The 19,152-nt window shown below is 46.5% G+C and overlaps 4 protein-coding genes across 4 annotated transcripts; 2 read left to right on the forward strand and 2 right to left on the reverse strand.

Annotated features, from left to right (window-relative positions):
* The first annotated feature begins 682 nt into the window (after positions 1–682).
* LOC124638527 (transmembrane protein 209) lies at positions 683–4,399 on the forward strand. The gene is made up of 4 exons (XM_047175501.1): positions 683–888; positions 1,172–1,300; positions 2,886–3,595; positions 3,916–4,399. Coding segments are annotated over exons 1-4 (1,257 nt in total). The 5' UTR covers positions 683–886; the 3' UTR covers positions 4,332–4,399.
* A 712-nt stretch (positions 4,400–5,111) lies between these two features.
* On the reverse strand, positions 5,112–6,555 carry LOC124638210 (pachytene checkpoint protein 2 homolog). Its single transcript, XM_047175108.1, has one exon. It carries the CDS (start codon positions 6,441–6,443, stop codon positions 5,208–5,210), a length of 1,236 nt encoding a protein of 411 aa, XP_047031064.1. The 5' UTR covers positions 6,444–6,555; the 3' UTR covers positions 5,112–5,207.
* A 251-nt stretch (positions 6,556–6,806) lies between these two features.
* Positions 6,807–10,861, forward strand: LOC124638211 (guanine nucleotide-binding protein subunit beta-5). The gene is made up of 5 exons (XM_047175109.1): positions 6,807–7,229; positions 7,654–7,790; positions 8,042–8,602; positions 10,201–10,431; positions 10,512–10,861. Exons 1-5 carry the CDS (start codon positions 7,109–7,111, stop codon positions 10,521–10,523), a joined length of 1,062 nt encoding a protein of 353 aa, XP_047031065.1. The 5' UTR covers positions 6,807–7,108; the 3' UTR covers positions 10,524–10,861.
* Positions 10,862–11,490: 629 nt separating this feature from the next.
* On the reverse strand, positions 11,491–18,423 carry LOC124638034 (basigin). Its single transcript, XM_047174822.1, has 5 exons — positions 18,184–18,423; positions 12,992–13,124; positions 12,578–12,818; positions 12,133–12,494; positions 11,491–12,066 (listed from the first exon to the last, which is right to left on the reverse strand). Exons 1-5 carry the CDS (start codon positions 18,251–18,253, stop codon positions 12,054–12,056), a joined length of 819 nt encoding a protein of 272 aa, XP_047030778.1. The 5' UTR covers positions 18,254–18,423; the 3' UTR covers positions 11,491–12,053.
* Positions 18,424–19,152: the final 729 nt, after the last annotated feature.

Genomic DNA, 19,152 nt, shown 5'->3' on the forward strand with positions numbered 1-19,152 from the left:
GCGCGTTGTTCAACGCGCATCTCAAATAGATTCAACAAACCCCATGTGTTTAAGTCACTAACAGTCTGACACTCCCTCACGCTGCTAACCCACAGCGGAAGGCGTCATTTGATGATTTATCACAAAAAAAGTCGATTATAACTTCAGCCGTTTTTAAGAACTAGTAAGTATATATTTATATAGTTGGTTATACCATATTTATTACTTTGGCCAACTTGGAACAGCTAATTTATAAATAATATGCAGATAAAGTGAATAATTTATCACATCGTCTACTAGTCAGTTTGGGTATTATATACAATGACCAGTCATTATGTATAATATGTATGTAATCACTATGGCTGTAACATATACACTTTTTATCTAGTTGACAAAGAAATAATCAGCAATATATAGAAGCTTTAACTATAATGGATCTTTCTTCAGTGGTTAGGTGACGTTTCAAATGTTTCAACCGCTCGGTTGTTATAATGTAAATCTCTTTGCCAAAGATTTATAAACCTTCCAATATACTAAAAACTTTGAAAAACATCCAGAATCGATCGTCTTGTTTGTCTCGCAAAATCACAAAATGGCAACACTGCATATCGCGCAGGCAGCTGCGGTAGATTCTGTGGCTCGGTTACTAATCTGTGATTCTGATCAAAATGAAGATTTGGCACAAAGGCTAGAGGGCCATGCCATTAAAAAAAAAAAAAAATCTGTGATTCTGTGTCTATGGTTTTCGCTAATGTGTTGTGTTGTTCTCTATAGGTTATGTTGTTGTATTTTTTAAGTTTTAGAAAAACAAGTCATGATTTGTAAACAGTTTTTCTGTATGTTAGTATAACTCGTTGAAAGTAGTCCTTCACTTAATACCCTAAGACGACCCACTGACCCAACCATCATGTAAGTAAGCCTCTAGTTGCAAATAATTTATAGAGAAACTTACCGATTTCCCGCGGTTTTACCTGCGTCCCGTGGGAACTACTGCCCGTACCGGGATAAAATAACGGGAGAGTGTAGCTTTCCGACATTGAAAATTTTTTTTAAATCGGCTCGGTTTTTTCGGAGCCTTTAGGGTACAAAAAAACATACTAAAAATGTTTCCTTTGATTATAATATTAGCAAAGATAGATGATAATGTGTAGAGCCGGCTGTTGCGCTCGATGAGATAATATTGGTGTTGCAGGTCCGTGAGCCCCAACTCCAGCCTGGTGCAGCACACGATAGAGCTGAACTACGCGAACAGCAGGCGCTCCACCGCTATCAAATGGATTATCGTGAACATCACGATCGTGTTGTTCTTTGTGTTTGACTTGTAAGTAAACGCTTCACACTAAACTCGTACCTCGTTATTCACAGACTTGCATGTGCACTCGTTACTCACATGCTTCATTTTACTGTGCGTATTCCACAGCAATAACTACATAATAGGGTCAATAATATTATTATTAAACAATGTAACATGCATTTTTAACCGACTTCAAAAAAGGAGGTTCTCAATTCGACCGTATTTTTTTTTTTTTTTTTTTTTTTTTTGTATGTTTGTTACGCGATTACTCCGCCAGTTATTAATCGATTTTGATGATTCTTTTTTTGTTTGATAGGATATACTCCCGAGGTGGTCCCATAGTCATCAGGTCAGGATCTGATGATGGAAACCCTGAGAAATCGAGGGCAACCTTCGAAAGTTGTAGGCATACATAGGGTAAAAACTTGACACTCAGGTGTACGCCTAAAAGCACTATTCAACTGTGAAGATTTGGAGCTGACCTGATGATGGAGACCAGAGAGGGTCGAGGGAACTCGACAACTGAATATGTAAACTACCTCGTGTTTGGGCTTAAATTATTTGTATTGACAAGACCTTTGCAACAGTGAAGGTTTGGAGCTGACCTGATGATGGAGACCAGAGAAAGTAAGTCGAGGGAACTCGACAACTGAATATGTAAAATACCTCGTATTTGGACTTATATTCTTTGTATTGATGAGAACTTCTCACTTGTATGGATAGTGACAACTATTCGTATCACTGAAAAGCTTTAAATAAAAAACTTTTTTACAAAAAAATTAAACCGACTTCCCAAAACACTAAAAAGCAAAAAAAAACTATTTTTAGGTGCATCGGCCTAGAAGTCGGTGGCAAAATTAACTTAGTAACATCCATTAGACACCGACTTCTAGGCCGATGCACCTAAAAATAGTTTTTTTTTGCTTTTTAGTGTTTTGGGAAGTCGGTTTAATTTTTTTGTAAAAAAGTTTTTTATCCATCACAAACATATAAAAAAATGTTAGTATAGATCTCCATAAAAGATGTACACATAATATGACGTATGACTTCAGTATGCAAAGGTATTATTGCTGCACTCTGTGAAAAGGTAGATGATGTTGATTCGTTCATTAGAGTAGAATGACAGCATGCATAATTTGTTAATAATAATGAATTAAATACATACATTTATTAATACATCCATTGTTTAAATGCTAAATATTTATGTATCTAAATATTTTTGAAGTAAAAGCAACGCTGCCACCTTCACAACATGGGTAGAATTACATAACGTAACAAGGCTGCGGCACCTGGTTACTTGCATGCCCTGCACCATAGGTTGAGTCACCCTTTACTCAGGGATAGTGGATAGTTTTAAGCTTTTAGGATATAAATACTTTATTGTTACATAGTTTAAATAATTCTGATAAAAATATATTTTATATGGGTATTTATTCAAGTATTCCCCAGTGCACACAGTCGGTCGATTGTTTTTTACACGCTTTTATTTAACTTGCAATGTATGTTTGTTTGTCCTTCTCCGTGTGAGAGGAGGCCTGTGCCCAGCAGTGGGGCGATAAAAAAGGCTGAAACAGAACAGATAACAGTATGTTTGTTTCTTTTTTCATTTGAGGTCGCGCAAGTGTCCCGGGCACACGCAGGCGCTGCACTACGCCGAGCTCTGCGCCGTCGCCGCGCTCTCCGCCAACGTGCTGCAGCACGCGCGGCGCCTCGCCCGCCCCGCGCCGCCGCCGCCGCCCCCCGCCCGCCCCGCCCGCGCCGCGCGCGAGCCCGAGCCCGGCGCGCCGCTGTCGCCGCGCCGCGCGTGGCACACCGCGCCGCCCGCCGGCTCGCCCGACGCCGCCGAGCCCGCCGCGCGCGCGCCGCCCGACCGCTTCATCGCCGACGCGGCGGCGCTGGCGGCCTACCTGCGCGAGCACGAGGAGCGGTCGCGCGCGGAGCCGGCGGCGGGCGGCTGGGCGGGCGGCGGCGCGACGCACTACGCGCTGTCGGCCGCGACGCCGGCGGCGGCGGACGCGGCGCCGGCCGCGCGCGCTCCGCACGTGTGGCGGCGCCTGCACCTGGACCCGCAGCGCCTGGAGCAGTGGAACCTGAACCTGCGCCTGTGGCTGCACGTGACCATCCTGCAGCGGCTGGTGCGCGAGCTGGACGCGGCGGACGCGGCGCTGGCGGCGGCGGGGCTGGAGGCGCGGGTGGGCGGCGCCAGCGCGGAGCGGCTGCGGGCGGCGGCGGCCGCGCACGCGCAGCTGCAGTCGCTGCCGCAGCTGCTCGCCTACCTGGAGCCCTTCGCCGACCAGCGCTACGTAGTGCAGCGCATCCGAGGTGCGTCACCTACACTTTTATTCATTGCTGTGTGAAAAAAATCCAACTGTTCATTACATTAAATCCCACCCAAAACAAAAATGTGAAAGGCTGCCAAGTTCGATAATATGGAAATGCTTCGCCTATAAAAGAAGTGAGATCTGAATAAGTACCAAGTACCATACAAATACCTCAGTTAAAAATAGTTACTTTTTAATGATGTTACTTGGCAAGTTTTCAAACACCTTGTTATAAACCTACTAAACGCATTGAATCAAGTATATAATTTTCTTTTAAAACTTGTTGAGGCGTTGAGGCATTCAGTATTGGATGTGCCGCAGAGCTGGCGCAGGGCGGCTGCCTGAGCGCGTACCGCTGGAGCGGCGGCGGCGGCGACTGGGACGACGCCAAGCCGTGCGACGCCGAGCTGCTGCTGCACCTGCTGGCCACGTACCTGGACGCGCAGCTGCCGGGCGGCGCCCGCGCGCGGCCCTTCAGCGCCGCGCACCTGTCGGCCGCGCCCGCGCCGCCGCCGCGCGGACCCTCCGCGCTGGCGCTGCACCGCCTGGCCGCGCGGCCGCCGCACTGGGCGCTGGCGCTGGGCGACGAGCTGGTGGAGCCGGCGCGCGGCCGCAACAACCTACTGCACGCGCTGCTGTTGTTCCTGGCGGCCGCCGCCCGCGCCGACCCGCCCGCGCTGCGCCGGCTGCACCTCGGCCGCGCCGGCCTCAACATGCTGTGGATCATCGGCCGCTAGCCTCACCGGCCACCGACTCACCGAAATCCTCTAAATGCTAGTCTTAAATAAAATACCAAACTATTTAACTATTCAATTATTTAAACCACATAGAGCCTTTCCCGCCCATCCCGCCTTCCCGAGCCGACTTTAGCAATCTTGGTGCCCCAGAGGAGTGTTTGGGCTCCCACACAAAACTGCGGTGCGATGCCGCCGTGTCGCAGTTTTGTGTTACCGTTTAGTATGACACTGGACAACCATACCTTCAAGTGTAGTCAGCTGTATTGGACGTGTTTTTATCCCGAATGCCCGCTAAGGATAAAAATGCTATTGCGATTCAATTTTGACATTGTTGACTTAGGAGAATCGTGACCCTGTTATTGTTAAATAGATATGAAATAAAAAAAGGGGCGTCACCAAGTACGCACACAGTCGTGTTCAAGTCACAAAAGTCTAATTAGTAGGTGTTTAATTATGAGATAGTTTATGTCACTAACAGATTTTCCAAGCTATACTCCAGTCAAACAAGGAATTTTGAACATATTCATAGTAGCAATAATACGTACTTATACGAACATAGTTCGATCGCAGATTACTTAATAGTTAGTTGGTTTGATATTATGTCCTTTTCGGAGATTATGCAATTGTACGAGAGCGTAAACTAGTGTCATTAGTCAAGACGCAATTGTTGTGGATAATTAACACAAAGGTAAAATTGTTTGGATGGTACCAGGCACACGGCGTGAGACGCCTCTGACACTAGATGTTACAGTGTAATCGTTACAGAAAATCAAACACATGTTCTTTTAGAATTTAATTAAATAATATTCTTATATAAAATCGTTAATAATCGAGTGCAACACGAACGCAAGTGGCCGGGCAGACTGAAAGCGGCGGCTAGTCCTGGAGCGCCGCCGAGTCCGCCAGGTGGTCGCGCAGGGCAGCGTCCAGCGCCGCCACGAAGCGCGGCAGCGACGCGTCCCCGCGCACGTGCAGCGCGCGCGCCAGGAACGGCAGCCGCCGCAGCGCCCGCCCCGACACCGCCCGCGCCGCCGCCGCCGCCGCCACCGCCCACAGCGCCGCGCCCGGCCCGCCCGCCGGCGCCGCGCCGTCCGCGCGCGGCGCCGGCAGCGCCTCGCGCGGCGTCACCAGCCCGCGCATCATGAGCTGCACGCAGCAGCCGCGCAGGATCTCGTAGGCGGCGCGCGCCGAGGGCGGGCCCACGCGCCGCTTGATGTCGGCGCGGTCCACGAAGGCCACGTCGATGGCGCCCGTGACGTTGGAGGTGGTCAGCACGAGCGCGTTGGGCCGGCGCCGCAGCCGGTCCAGCTGCGTGAGCAGCGCGTTGACGGCGCGGATGGAGTCGGACGGCTCGAGGCCGGAGAGCGCGGCGCGGCGCGCGTGCGCCAGCGACTCCACCTCGTCCACGAGCACGCAGGCCAGCAGGCGGGGGTCCGCCACGATCTCCTCGAGCCGCTCGAACAGGCGAGCCACGAGCTTGCCGCTCTCGGCGAACCACTTGGAGAAGAGCCCGTGCGCGTTTATCTCGACCAGGCGCACTCGCGGGAATCGCTCAGCGAGACGAATCGACAATTTTTGTGCAAGCGCTCGACATAAACTCGTCTTGCCAGTCCCGGGAGGCCCGTGCAGCAGCACTACTCGGTTCCAACCTATAATGTTCGGATCTACACCACGGTCAGCGAACTCGAATGCGGTCTCCACGAAACGCACTGTATCCTCTTTCAACTTTGTATCATAAATAAGGCTCTCCCAGAGTCCATGGAACTCTTGACTCGGTAATGCCCATACTTCTGCAGCAGCAAATTCTTCCCCTGTGCTAGAATCTGTCATTGTGTCAGTTTCTGCTCCAAAAGTGTCTAATTTGTAAATATGATATACAAGTACTGCTTCTGACGCTATTACTTCGGTATCATTATCAATATCGCAAACGGTTATCATTTGCACATGCTCTTTTAAATCGTGGTATTCACCTAGATCTGATTCACTTAGGATGGCACCAGGACATAAGGACACCAAATTCATCAGAAAGGGACGAACAAGTTCTTTAATACCATCTTTATTAGCTCGGCTTTGAGATCTTTGGACAATTTCAATGTGTAGTACAGGCTTCATGTTCAAAAATTATTTAAAATAAATAATAATCACAAATTAACAATAATCTTTCCTACAATCAAAAATAACCGACTTGTTCTTGTTCATACCACTACTGACATATGTATGTTATGATGACACATCATTGATTGACATTTCTAGTTCATTGTCTTTGATATTAAGGGTAGAGGTAAGAAGAAACTCCTTGGATTTGATGTTGAGAATATACTCCGCAAGTTAGTTATAATTATAAAATATTTCCTCGTTCAAGCAAACAAAATATTCGGCTTTATTTATAATTTATACATTTCGTGGTGTATAATGTATGTGCTCTTACCGTAATACTTGACGTTTCTAATTTTATTCTTTTATTCTGACATTGACAGCTGCTTGTTTGATGGAAGAAGTCGAAGTTGTATTGATTCTGAAATGTCTGTACAGGCGTTCGGCCAGAACAGCTTATAAATGAATTGAACCAAATTTTTAAAGCATGTTTCAAGTGTTATGTTAGGAGTATTAAAGAATCCAAGGATATAAATCTTAGAATAAAATCTTTAGCAGTGGCGCAGTGTGTGTGGATAGGGGTGCGACGTACAGACGGGCGAAGGGCGTGCGCCAGGTGGACTCGACGATAGGATGTGGTACTGGAGGGCCTAGGTCGCAGTCAGAGGCAGGCGAGCCGTGTGATGGCGGCCGACACCGCCGTGGCGGCTAGCCCCGAGGAGACGCTCGAGTCCCTGCTGCGCGAGGCCGAGGCGCTCAAACAGAAGTTGGAGGAGGAGCGCCAGAAGCTCAATGATGTGTCGCGTGAGTCCGCATGCGCTCCACCATGCCCCTGCCCTGCTCATCGTTCACTCTGCATTATGCTACACCCGTCTAGTAGCTCCTCAACTAATGGAGTTAACTGTTAATGTTATCAGTATGCCACATATCATAATTTGATTTGAGTTAGCAATTGTCTTTTAGATAACCTTTAACTATGGACACATAGTTTTTAGTTTCCCTCGCAGACAAACACAATGAAGATACAACATGTTTGTCTCATCACTTTTAAGTTTTGTTGCAAGTTAATGTAACTCTCAAAAATTCACTGTTATGTTATCTTATGTTATTAGGAATTTCAGTAATTTAACCCGTTGAATTCTGGTGTGCGGATCCTAATGGAATGGAGTTGCTTTAGTAGTAGGAATACATGTATGAGTTCATTGCAGCAAGGATGTTGGTGTTGCAGTGTCGAGCGTGGCGGAGCGCCTGGAACCCATCGCGTTCCCCAACCTGAAGCTGCGGCGTGTGCTCAAAGGCCACCAGTCCAAGGTTCTCTGCTCCGACTGGTCTCCCGACAAGCGCCACATTGTGTCCTCCTCACAGGTGTGTTTGACTATAACTCTAATATTTTTACTCATTTTGTTCATACAACTTCGCACAAAAGTGTTCTTCAGGCAAATAGATCTATCAGTCTCACAGAACACAAAACACAAACTGCGAACTGTTAGCCCTGTTCCAGTTAATTAATCAACTACGCATATTACTCAGTGATTAGCAGTAATATGATCACCTGCCTAGCCTTTCCCCACGTGGATGGGGGTCGGCTTCCAGCTCTGTAGTGAGTGGTTCGGCAGGACGGCAAGGTGATGGTGTGGGACGCGTTCACGGCCACCAAGGAGCTGACCATCGCCATGCCGAGCACGTGGGTGATGGCCTGCGCCTACGCGCCGTCGGGCGCGCTGGTGGCGGCGGGCGGGCTGGACAACAAGGTGACGGTGTTCCCGCTGGGCGAGGACGAGCCGGCCGCGCGCAAGCGCACCGTGGCCACGCACACGTCCTACATGTCGTGCTGCCTGTTCCCCAACACCGACCGGCAGATCCTCACGGGCAGCGGCGACGGCACGTGCGCGCTGTGGGACGTGGAGTCGGGGCAGCTGCTGCAGAGCTTCCAGGCGCACGCGGCCGACGTGATGGCGCTGGACCTGGCGCCGTCCGACATGGGCGACACCTTCGTGTCGGGCGGCTGCGACCGCGCCGTGCTGGTGTGGGACATGCGCACGGGGCAGGCCGTGCAGGCCTTCGACACGCACGAGTCCGACGTGAACAGCGTCAAGTACCACCCGTCCGGCGACTCGCTCGCCACCGGCTCCGACGACTCCTGCACGCGCCTCTTCGACCTGCGCGCCGACCGCGAGGTGACCGACACTTGTCCTTTCATATGTTTACTTCATCGATACTACTTGCTACCGATACTCTAGCTAGGTGATTTATACAAAGGAAAATGCTCAAAGCGACCCAAAGTCGATTAAAAATATTTATGTACAGCAAACTAGAACATAAGAAAGTCCCAAATATCGATAACATGCTTATTTAGTACTTGTTTATTGTTTCAGCGAAAACTAATTTAGGACACAGTGGTGTCGACTTATCGTACGATTTATTCAATCGATTCCCGGTTCTTGATTGATATACCTACAATCTTGAAAAAAAGGGCCCATAAGACAAAATTGTCTTTTTTTATTCCTTGGAAGAAAATTCGTTCGTTTTCGAAGTTATTTTCAAAAAACTAATAATGCAGTTGTAATAACTAATTAATGTACCTTTTTGTTACGTCAAAACATTTTTGTAAAAGTATAACTTACCTACTAGCTTCCACCCGCCGCTTCGCCCGCGTGGTCTGTTCGTAAGAAGAATCCTATGTTCATTCTAGTACCACCAAGAATATGTGTACAAAGTTTCATGATGATCGGTTAAGAAGTTTTTGCGTGAAAGCGTAGCAAACAGGTTTGTTTGACTTTCGTATTTATGATATTAAGTAAATAGAAAAGCGCTTTATTTTTAATTCGATTCCGGTAGTAATGCGAAAATTTGAAATGCTTTTAATTTTAAACCCCTGTTGAGATACTGGATTGATATTTCTAATCAATATTGATAACCTGATATACTTAAAAAAAACTTATTACTTTTTTTCTTGGAAAAGTATTTTTTTATTATTTTGTACTTGTAAGAAAAGGAGCTCATCGCTAAATAGCGATTTATCCCATGTTACAGAAAGCACATCTGACTGCTTATAAAGTCCCAGCTGTGTTTGTACATCTTGGACACTTGTTATGAGTAGTCAGAAGCCAATTAAGGCATACCTGGTAGCTGGGTTGTGTAGCACTGGGTGCCAGGGAAGTTCAAAAGTTCAGATACAAAAATGCTTTCTTCGGTGTTGAAGTACACCACGTGGATAGAACTTCAAAACAGTAATTATAGGACAATACTACGTCCCTTAGCACCAAAATCATTGTTGGCAGTTGATAGTCCGGGGTCCATAGAAATTTGGCCGTTATCCTTTCTTAGAAATAAACAAGAATTAGAGCTTCTATTTGTTATTTGTGTCTCGGTTTCAAGGGCTCGATGCAATGTTTTATTTTTAACTTGACAAAGTTTCACTCACGTAGTAGGTACAGCGCCATGTATAACTTTTTTTGAACTATTTTTTATTTCTCTAAAAGAAAACCTCCCATTATCAGTCATATTATGCTCCATCGCATGATTTGAATATTACACCTTTATTGATTTTGTCAGATAATAACGTTTACAGTAACCATTAGGATAGGTAGGTAATCTGTGCGTTTACTATTTCGTGAGACTAGGTACTATTTTGCGTTTATAGTACGACCAAGTGCCGATGACAACCCTTATATATAAACTTATAAATAACCAGTTCTAAAAGGAATACTGCGTAATTTACGTATCGAGACTTGCAAATCTCACAGAGGCACTGAGTGGCGGACCGTATGTGCAGGTGGCGCGCTACAGCAAGGAGAGCGTGATCTTCGGCGTGAACTCGGTGGAGTGGTCGGTGAGCGGGCGCCTGGTGTTCGCCGGCTACAGCGACTACACGGCGTGCGCGTGGGACGCGCTGCGCGGCACGCGCGTGTGCGTGCTGTGCGGCCACGAGCACCGCGTCACGCGCGTGCAGCTCACGCCCGACGGCACGGCGCTGTCCACCGCCTCGTGGGACGCCACGCTGCGGGTGAGTGCCCGACTGCCGCGCTGGTGCCGCCACGCCACTCGAGCGAGACGCTCGTGACGTCACTCGTCTCTCTGTTACAGATCTGGGCGTAAGGCGCCGGGTACTTACTGCGGACTGCAGGCGCAACTGTTTCATTTCAAGTATACTGGTACGATTCCGAATACCTTGTGCGTAGTTTTAGTCGAATACATATACCTATAGCACTAGTCGATGTAGTATGATAATATATAGGTATATTATTTATAAAGATTTATCTAAGTAATGTATGTAAATATTGGTTACTGAGCACGTTGAAAGTGATGTTAATTTTTGCGAGTATTTATTTTGAAACGTAGTCGTGTACGGTAAGAGTGAGTCGGGCGAGGCGGCAGTCGTCCGTCCACCAGCTCAGTGTTAGTGTCCTACTATTATCAATAAATTTAAATGTTAACAACGTGTTTCATTCTCTCCTCCTTGGAGTGTCCTGTCTGAGTCCCGAGCTCGTGAGCAGTTGTCCCAGTCGCCTACAGAGTTCGCGACTTGTGTGCTTATCTCAAGCTCGAAGCAGGGGCCCGATTCTCCTAATTTTACTTAAGCGACATACGATTCACGTTCGACTCGGTTCGACTGAGATCCAATCCCGACTCAATTACGATTGAAGCGTATGTGGCATTCCGCTATTTTTTCTTTGAAAAAAATGTTTCTATCCTTTTCTGTCATTCAATAATTAATCATTTTGTCTGCAAATGATTTACGATTGCAAAATGATGATACAGAAAACTAACGTATAGACCAAAATCACCAAAATAGCAGACCAATCGCACACCAATCAAATGTCAATCGAATACGATTGGTCTTTTGTTAGTAGCAGAATGCCCGATATGGTTAAAACTGCTATTGCGATTCGATTTCTATTCGATTTTGACATTATTAATTAGGGTTGAAACAGTACCTACAGAATTGAATAGAGTTGTTGTGTCAGAAAGCTAGCAGTTTGATTAAACTAGCGGTTTAATCAACTGCTACCTAGGCAGATAGCTGCGATATTGGTACATATATGTGTGTGAAAAAAAAAACAAATTTCAACATATTAATAATTTATTAATCTACTGATTTGGTTTTTCAAATACATAATAATAAACTGATAACACTCCGAGCGGCTGATTGAACGTGTAGAACGCGCAGCGACGACTAGACGACGAGCGAGCTCTGTGCGGCGCCTGAGCTAGTCCGCAGTTACGTCAGGTGATACCGCCACTCGGCTTTAAAACAGCAGTAAGGAGCATAAACTACCCAATTGTTAACAATATCTACAAAATAATATAAAAATAAGTACACAGAAGTCAGCGCATAATATTATATTACAAAAGTAGGGTACTTAGAATAAGTAATGTTGATTTTATTAAGTCATTTTGATTTAATGATAGCGTAAACGCTTTGCAGCGCTTGTTTGTTGTACTTTGCTCACGAATTAAGGTAATATAGTTATTTAGCGGTTCGTTCTGCGTCGACCGGGAGCGCGGGCGCCGCAGCCGGCCGAGCGTCGTCAGCGGCGGAGAGATATATATATATATGTGTGTGTATTGCGAACGGAACAGAACAACGATCACAAAGTCAAGTGCGGCTGGCGGGGCTCGCTGCGCTTACGACTTCTTCCTGCAACAAGAAGCAGAGGCGTGAGGCGGCGCCGGGCGAGCGAGTCAGCGGGCGGGCGGCACTCACTGCTCGTGGTTGTCGGTGTCCGAGTCGTCCAGCTCGGGCTTGGTGCGCCGCTTCTCGTACACCAGGATGATGGCGCACAGCACGAACACCTCGGCGCAGATGCCCAGGAAGGGCCACAGCGCCGCGTACATGTCCTTGACGCGCACCGTGGTGGGCGCCGCCACGCCGCCCGCCGGCGCGCACGTGTACACGCCGGCGTCGGCCCGCGCCGCCGCCTCCAGCACCAGCTCCGCGCCCGCCACGCCCTGCTCCGAGCTGCCCAGCTGCGCGCGCTCGCCCAGCGCCGCCGCCGCGTCCGTCAGGTTGCCGTCCGTCGCGTTCGCCACCATCCACTTCACGTCGGGGTACGGCTTGCCCACCACCTGCACAGGAGACTGCCTGGTGAGCGAGGCGGGGGCGGGGGAGGGGGAGAGAGTAGTGAGGTCGGACGGCTCGCGGCACTCACCTTGCAGACGAGCTTGAGCTTCTGGCCCTCGACGACGTTGGTGTTGGCGGGCAGCTTGGCGTGCGGGCGGCCGCGCAGCTCCCAGGCCTGCGCGGGCGCGGCGCCGCCGACGGCGCACGAGTAGTTGCCGAAATCGTCCTCGGTGGTGCGCACCGTCATGCGGAACACGGCCTTGTTGTCCTCCAGCTTGTAGCGCCCGCTCAGGTCCGCCAGCTCCTCCACCGCTGTGCCGTTCTTCCTCCTGTCACACACGCAACCACTTCTTTAAATAAATCTGAATTGTATGATGTACCTTTATACTCATAACTAAACAGCATTAAGCTCGCATCTAGAGTGGGATGAATAGGAGGTGTAGATCGGCTGGCTGTGTGTAGTACAAAGTAAATGATCGGTGAGTGGTAGTGTGGTACTGACCAGACATAGTCGCCGGCGTCGGGCGCGCGCGGCAGCGTGCAGTTGAACACAAACATGCGGCCCACGTCGTAGTAGGTGAGCAGCGGCGCCGCGTCCGACGCCACGCCCGCCGCCGCCGTCGCCGCCGGCTCGCCTGCAACACGACCCGCTCTCACTGCCTGCGCTACTGCCTGCGCGTACTGCTAGCTAGTACCACTAGTTACCGAAGCAGAACAAGCTGTCGCGTATCCGACGGAACCTCACTCCTACGCACTCACAACTATCAGTATTTAAGTATTCCCTAAAGAGAGTAAAACAAGGTAGGTATGTGCGCTCAGTGGGCACCACGCGGTTCTCATCTGTTATCACGATGTCATACGGGTATTACAGGCAGCACTCGAAATGCTGAACCGCAAAATGAAAGGTCTCAAGTGCGACATCAGATATTTAGAGTAGCGGAATGTTATAATAGCTACTTCACAAAGTTTGATATTTTTTATATGAAGCACTTTAAGGGAGCTATGCAGAAGTTTGCAGCATTCGTTTGCGTCTTCAGAATTGAGGTCCAAAGAAAATAAGCCTAGTAATTGAATTCCAGAATTGGTTGTCATATTGAATGTTCAGTTGCAGGTTAAAAAACTTAGTGACGGACCTAAACGGGATCAGGTCCTAAGGGTGCTTTCAAACGAGCGACAGGGACGTTACCGTCGCGACTGATCACAAACCCGCTCGCTCATCCGTAAGCACCATAAGCTTACTGCAATTAGGTATGTCAAGAAAAGAAACATGCATGTACTTCCTTTGACAGGATATCCAAGAAACGATAACAATAAACCATATAGCGCAAATGTATAATCCGAAAAAAATATTTATTTACCACCAAAAACAATTAATAATGCTTTATGATTTCATTGTGAGAGAAAAAATACTATGTGATATAAGGAAGCAAATAGAAATTATAGCTCTGCATGTTCCACTAGCAGATACTCTTTATATTCCATTCGTAATACCATTTTCGCAAAATAAGAGCCCCGAACGATTACCTTACAAGTGAACATTTGGAAGAAAAAAGAATTGTCTTAAAAACTAGAACAGTGTGGTGTGATCTCTGATCTTTTGCAATGACTCGCTATTTTCCTTAAAACCAATTTTAAATAGAATAGCTTAATCAGGGCCACATTTGTGTGTCGTCTCTGTTGTCATTGATTTCTGGTGTTATTGTGGCGTGATTTCTTACCATTAAATCTAATAAACTTATCAGCAAACAGATAACGTTACTACAACCTTATCTAACTAATTAAATAAAGTACGTGTAGATACTACTGGCGACATATCAACGGCATACTGCAATGCTACTAAACCTACATAGATACTGAGGCTTAACTACAGGCATCAAATCAGCAATACGTCATCAAAGTAATGAAAGACAAGTAACAATGTGGAACAGAAGCACCGAGTGAGCCGCGGCTGCCTGCCACGCGTGTGCCCCACACCGCGCTCCTACCAAATCATTGCCCAAACACAACTGCAGCGTTTGCTTATTAAAGCTCTAATCCTCGGAAAACCATTTAAAATTCATCGAGCAATGGGAGAAACTGTAGTAGAAGAGCTAGACACGGTTGGCTACCGTCGCAGTAGTGAGATCCCGAGACCGTGTGGAGGTGTTGCCTGCCTTCAACATTGTGTCATTTGAAACAACAGGATCATTTAAATCATATGCTCTTCAAACCATGTTTTTGTTCATCTTCTTGGTTAAAATTCCATTTGAAGTTGTTGTAGGTTTTGTATTTATTTTGCTAGGTGTAATGCCCATTCATAAAAATATACCTACTGCTAGGTCTGTGTCTGCTAAGTTTGAGGATGGCAATATTTGATAAGTAATTGGCTAGTAAAAGTAAATATTAGTATCAGGCACACGTATGGCACGCACACGCAGCTCAGACGGCGCATCGCTCTCGCAGCCGTGGAGCCGAGGAGCCGTGCACTGGCGCCGCCGCGCGTGGCGAGTGCACGGCTGCTCGAGCTGGGCTGGGATGGCGCGTAGCACTCCTGTAAGCCGCCCGGCGCTACACCCACTCACCTCCTGCCCTCAGGTCGCGGTGCTACACTACTGCCCTCACTGACGCAATGCAGTCGCCACTCTACTATACTTTTGATTTAGTTGGGCCGAAAGCCTGTTGTTATTCATTTACTTTGTGTACGAATCCCTGACCATTTACCATAGAAAAACAGTGTGTCAAAAGTAAATCTTGGTGCCTAATATTTGATGACGAAATGAGGGTGATAATTACATTTATTAATCCTCAATATCCAGAGTCAACCTCATCATGCGCTTTCAACATATATGTAGGTAAGTATACAATATGCTTCGGTAGTAACGCATTCCACGTTCACAAAATAGTTTTGTAGTGGTCATTTGGTATTCGGTCACATTCCCGTTGCCTCTTCGACTACCCTTGTTACGCAGCTTCTCTAAGCGCCATCGGCCCAAGTCACCTAATTCGCGGATGGTTTTATACATTATGTTGAAACTTTGACAAACTTAAAATCGCACGAATTTTTACTAAGCAAAGAAAACCAAACAGAAGGCATAAAAAAAATGAACGTAATCTATAAATGCCTCCAACGATTCCATTATGTCCATAAGGGGATCGACGTCGACAATTGATCGATTGGTCTAATAACACCCTAAGAGTTTAATATGTACTTAGATTCTTGTATTACTTGTTCGCATAAAGTCATCGATATTTTGTACATAATAAGATGGCTGAGCTAGAGCGTATGGGCAGACATCGACATGACATGACAGCAGTTGTCCCCGTTTTATAGATATTGTATGTATCACTGGATTCAGACTATAATTTACATGTTACAGCCAACTGGTTGAAACAGCCGTTCATGAGGCGATGTTGAGTCAAAAAACTTGATTGAACTGCTATTTAACTATTCGGCTGAGACACCCAACCTCAAAAATTGCATTAACAGTGGCTTCTTACAGGAATGTTACAAGGTCTTATAATATTTATCGTTAGAGTGGCTGGCATGGGATGCGGCGGCGGCGGCTACGTGCGCTAGGTACCGGAGGCAGAGGGCGGGGCGGGCTGGGCGGGCAGCACGCGCACGCGCACGGAGTGCGCGGGGCGGCGCGCGCACGTGTAGAGGCCGGCGTGCTGCGCGCGCGCGGCGGGCGCGGCCAGGCGAGCCGTCACGCGCCCGGCGGCCGCCAGCTCGCCGGCGGGCCGCAGGTCGGCGGGCGGCCGCGCGCCGTCCAGCCGCCAGTCCACCAGCTCGTCCACGCGCAGCGAGCACTCCACCGTGAGCGGCGCGCCCTCGGCCACCGCCAGCTCCGCGCCTGCGCACGCGAGCGTCACACTCCCGCCACACTTCCGACACGCGCTACCCGGCGACCCTACTTTACCACCTGCATACGCTTTTACCCTAGCTCGATTGACCTTAACGAATCTCTTAGTCCCATACCAACTAGAATTAATTAGGTTTATGAAGCATTTAACTGCGTTAAGTTAACCATTACATCCTATTTTGTATTATTTTTTTAATTTTGCAGGGAAAACTAAAGGTTTGCTTTGCTAGAGGCATTGTCCTCGTCTTGTTGTAGTGAGATACTCCTATCTGAATTATTTAAACATAGTTACAAACATGGTTCCCAATTTTTTTTTTATTGTTATTTATTGAATGGTATGACCATTAAACACAATAGAAATTTGTAAACAATTCAACAAAGAGACAATTCCTAGACAAGTGGTGCAGGCAGAATTCTATGGATACTGCAAAGTTGCGAAACTCTTCTGCCTGCCTAAATCAACAAATACATTTTTACCATTGAAATGTGTAATTCCATGTGATGAAGTTCATAAAACAGATTGAAAGAATAAGCCCAATAGCTGAAATGGGCGTCCTCAGGGGAACAACTTGCCGATGACTACGTGATGGTTCCTCATTAGTGCAACTGCATGTATTAGTGTGTATTGTGCCGTTGTCTTCCAAGTGATAGGACGCATGCCAGGAAGTCATTATTTAGTTAGACTTATAGCATTATTTTACACAAGAACAGAATATAAAGTTAATTACTTTATGATTTAAGAAACTACAAGATTACATAGTGTTTGTTCAGTCGAACTGATAATGTTCTAACTGACAAACAACATGAACAACCAGGGACAACTGTTATCTTTATTCATTATTTTTTTATCATTTTTTTATTCAAATGAATTACTCTAATATTTTAACCTGCTTTCTACATCTTTATCACAATACCTACAGATATAAAATACTAAGGGAGGGCGGCCAACCTAACTAATTATCCTTTTAATATTATAATTTGAATGCATGTTCCTCTTTCATGCAAAAACTACTGGATGGATTTTGATGGAGCTTGACAGTAACACAGCTTACACATGAGAATAATAACTTCTTCTTCCCAGCAAAAACACATAGGAAGTGGTGAGGGGTGGATGTTTTGGGGGCTGTCTTTTGTAAATTTGATGTTCATGAAGTTGAAGTGTGCTAATTTTCAACCTATTTTGAAAAAATGACATTTTGATTTGATTAACAAACACCATATTTCATCCAGGACCAGTTCCTTCAGGAAGCCACGCCAAGAATTACTTCCTTCAGGTGAAACCCCTGGCAACAGCTAGTATTATTCTATAGTAAGTTAACTTTATAAATATATTGAAATTTATATGCACTAATATAATGAAAATATTTTATATGCACTTGTACCTAGGCCCCAAAAATTACTCCATAACAAATAAGTTGCATGTGATCAACATCGGACGCGATCCTTTACTGACACAGCATGGCGATTCAATTACGAATCATTGGAGCTACAATGAATTCATAATCCGACTTGCAGTATTTAACGTTTATGACTGTCCTTGATCTAAATAAACACGAAAATTTCAAAAACGCCGTGCGGATCGATACAATGCTCACTAGATGGGAGATTCCTACAATTAAACATAATTAGGTCGAAAGCAGAAATTACGCATCCAGTGACATCATGCGAGCTGCCGTCGCCCATCAGCTGTGGTTGCGGTATTGACGTCCTGCGCTGTCGCGAATGGTGCGCGACGACACCCCGACCTACCCTCGCCATCGATGTCTTTACAGCTAAACACAATCCCCGCAGCTTAACAATTCGCCGTTCAACCTTTGTATAACAATTTAAACAATAAAAGATTTGGACTTACTTTGTGCGTTTGAGGAAGCTCCGAGCGCTATAAATAGCAGAGCCAAAGGCAATACCAATTGCTGCTGCATGGTGGCTATACTAAATCACACCATAAAGACACAAAAATTACAATATGATGGAATACTGTTAAGGCACAATCTTTTAACTAGATTCTGATTTGTATTCTTGACGCGAGAGCTTTGGTTGCACGCTGACTGAACAATGGCGGAATGGCCTTTTGCCGTTTTCTACTACCAACCAACAAAATAAATATGAAATAGTGGAAATATCAGTGAAAATAAAGAAATAATTAACGATGTTGCCAGAAATTTACTTTTAGATTCTACTCTAAGGATTTTTTAAATATTTTTAACCTACTTACAAAACGAGAGATTTTCTTTTTACTCTTTTCTTAGCTGATGCCTAGATGGCGCTGACCTTGGTAGGTTACTGGAAGAAACGGGGCGTCTTAGGTGATCTTCACACTGCCCCGCATCACGCTGCGTATTGCGTGTCGTGTCGACGCACCTACGCGCGTTCCTGCGGGAGTGCAGATCTGCATCATCGTGCGGGTTTTTTGCGCACTCACGCACGTAGGTGCGTTTAGTAGATTCACGCAAGGCGGCTCTCATCGAGATCCATTTTCAAATATACACGTCACGCCTAGGGCTTTCAAATACCGGATTTTTTCAATACCGGTATCAATACCGGTATTAAAAATTGTCGGCCATGCAAATATTGCAATACTCTAGATATTAAAAGTCGTCGCTCCTTTATCGCGTCTTCGAAGTGCTTTTGCAAGATTTTGGCTTACGTCATTAGCTTGACCATCTAACTTCGTCAACATACATTTTAGCGCAATATCCGCTTTTAGTAAATTGGTATCCCGTTTACAAATTTCTAATACAGTTACTTTGACTACATGACTACAGAAAGGCTGTTGTAAATATTTTTTTAATATTGTCTAATTCGAAATCGGAGTTTAATT

Source organism: Helicoverpa zea, chromosome 17 (genome assembly GCF_022581195.2).
Source record: "Helicoverpa zea isolate HzStark_Cry1AcR chromosome 17, ilHelZeax1.1, whole genome shotgun sequence".
NCBI lineage: Eukaryota > Metazoa > Arthropoda > Insecta > Lepidoptera > Noctuidae > Helicoverpa > Helicoverpa zea.

What these genes read in the sequence shown, in the direction of transcription:
- LOC124638527 (XM_047175501.1), top strand. An exon ending in TTGTTCTTTGTGTTTGACTT is followed by an intron (nt 1,301 to 2,885) that starts GTAAGTAAACGC and finishes TTTTCATTTGAG; the next exon opens with GTCGCGCAAGTGTCCCGGGC. An exon ending in CGTAGTGCAGCGCATCCGAG is followed by an intron (nt 3,596 to 3,915) that starts GTGCGTCACCTA and finishes GATGTGCCGCAG; the next exon opens with AGCTGGCGCAGGGCGGCTGC.
- LOC124638210 (XM_047175108.1), bottom strand. Translation starts at nt 6,443, where the DNA reads ATGAAGCCTGTACTACACATTGAAATTGTCCAAAGATCTCAAAGCCGA.
- LOC124638211 (XM_047175109.1), top strand. Translation starts at nt 7,109, where the DNA reads ATGGCGGCCGACACCGCCGTGGCGGCTAGCCCCGAGGAGACGCTCGAG. An exon ending in ACATTGTGTCCTCCTCACAG is followed by an intron (nt 7,791 to 8,041) that starts GTGTGTTTGACT and finishes GTGGTTCGGCAG; the next exon opens with GACGGCAAGGTGATGGTGTG. An exon ending in ACCTGCGCGCCGACCGCGAG is followed by an intron (nt 8,603 to 10,200) that starts GTGACCGACACT and finishes CCGTATGTGCAG; the next exon opens with GTGGCGCGCTACAGCAAGGA.
- LOC124638034 (XM_047174822.1), bottom strand. Translation starts at nt 18,253, where the DNA reads ATGCAGCAGCAATTGGTATTGCCTTTGGCTCTGCTATTTATAGCGCTC. An exon ending in AGCTTCCTCAAACGCACAAA is followed by an intron (nt 13,125 to 18,183) that starts GTAAGTCCAAAT and finishes GTCGTGTTGCAG; the next exon opens with GCGAGCCGGCGGCGACGGCG. An exon ending in AGCTCAAGCTCGTCTGCAAG is followed by an intron (nt 12,495 to 12,577) that starts GTGAGTGCCGCG and finishes TCTCCTGTGCAG; the next exon opens with GTGGTGGGCAAGCCGTACCC.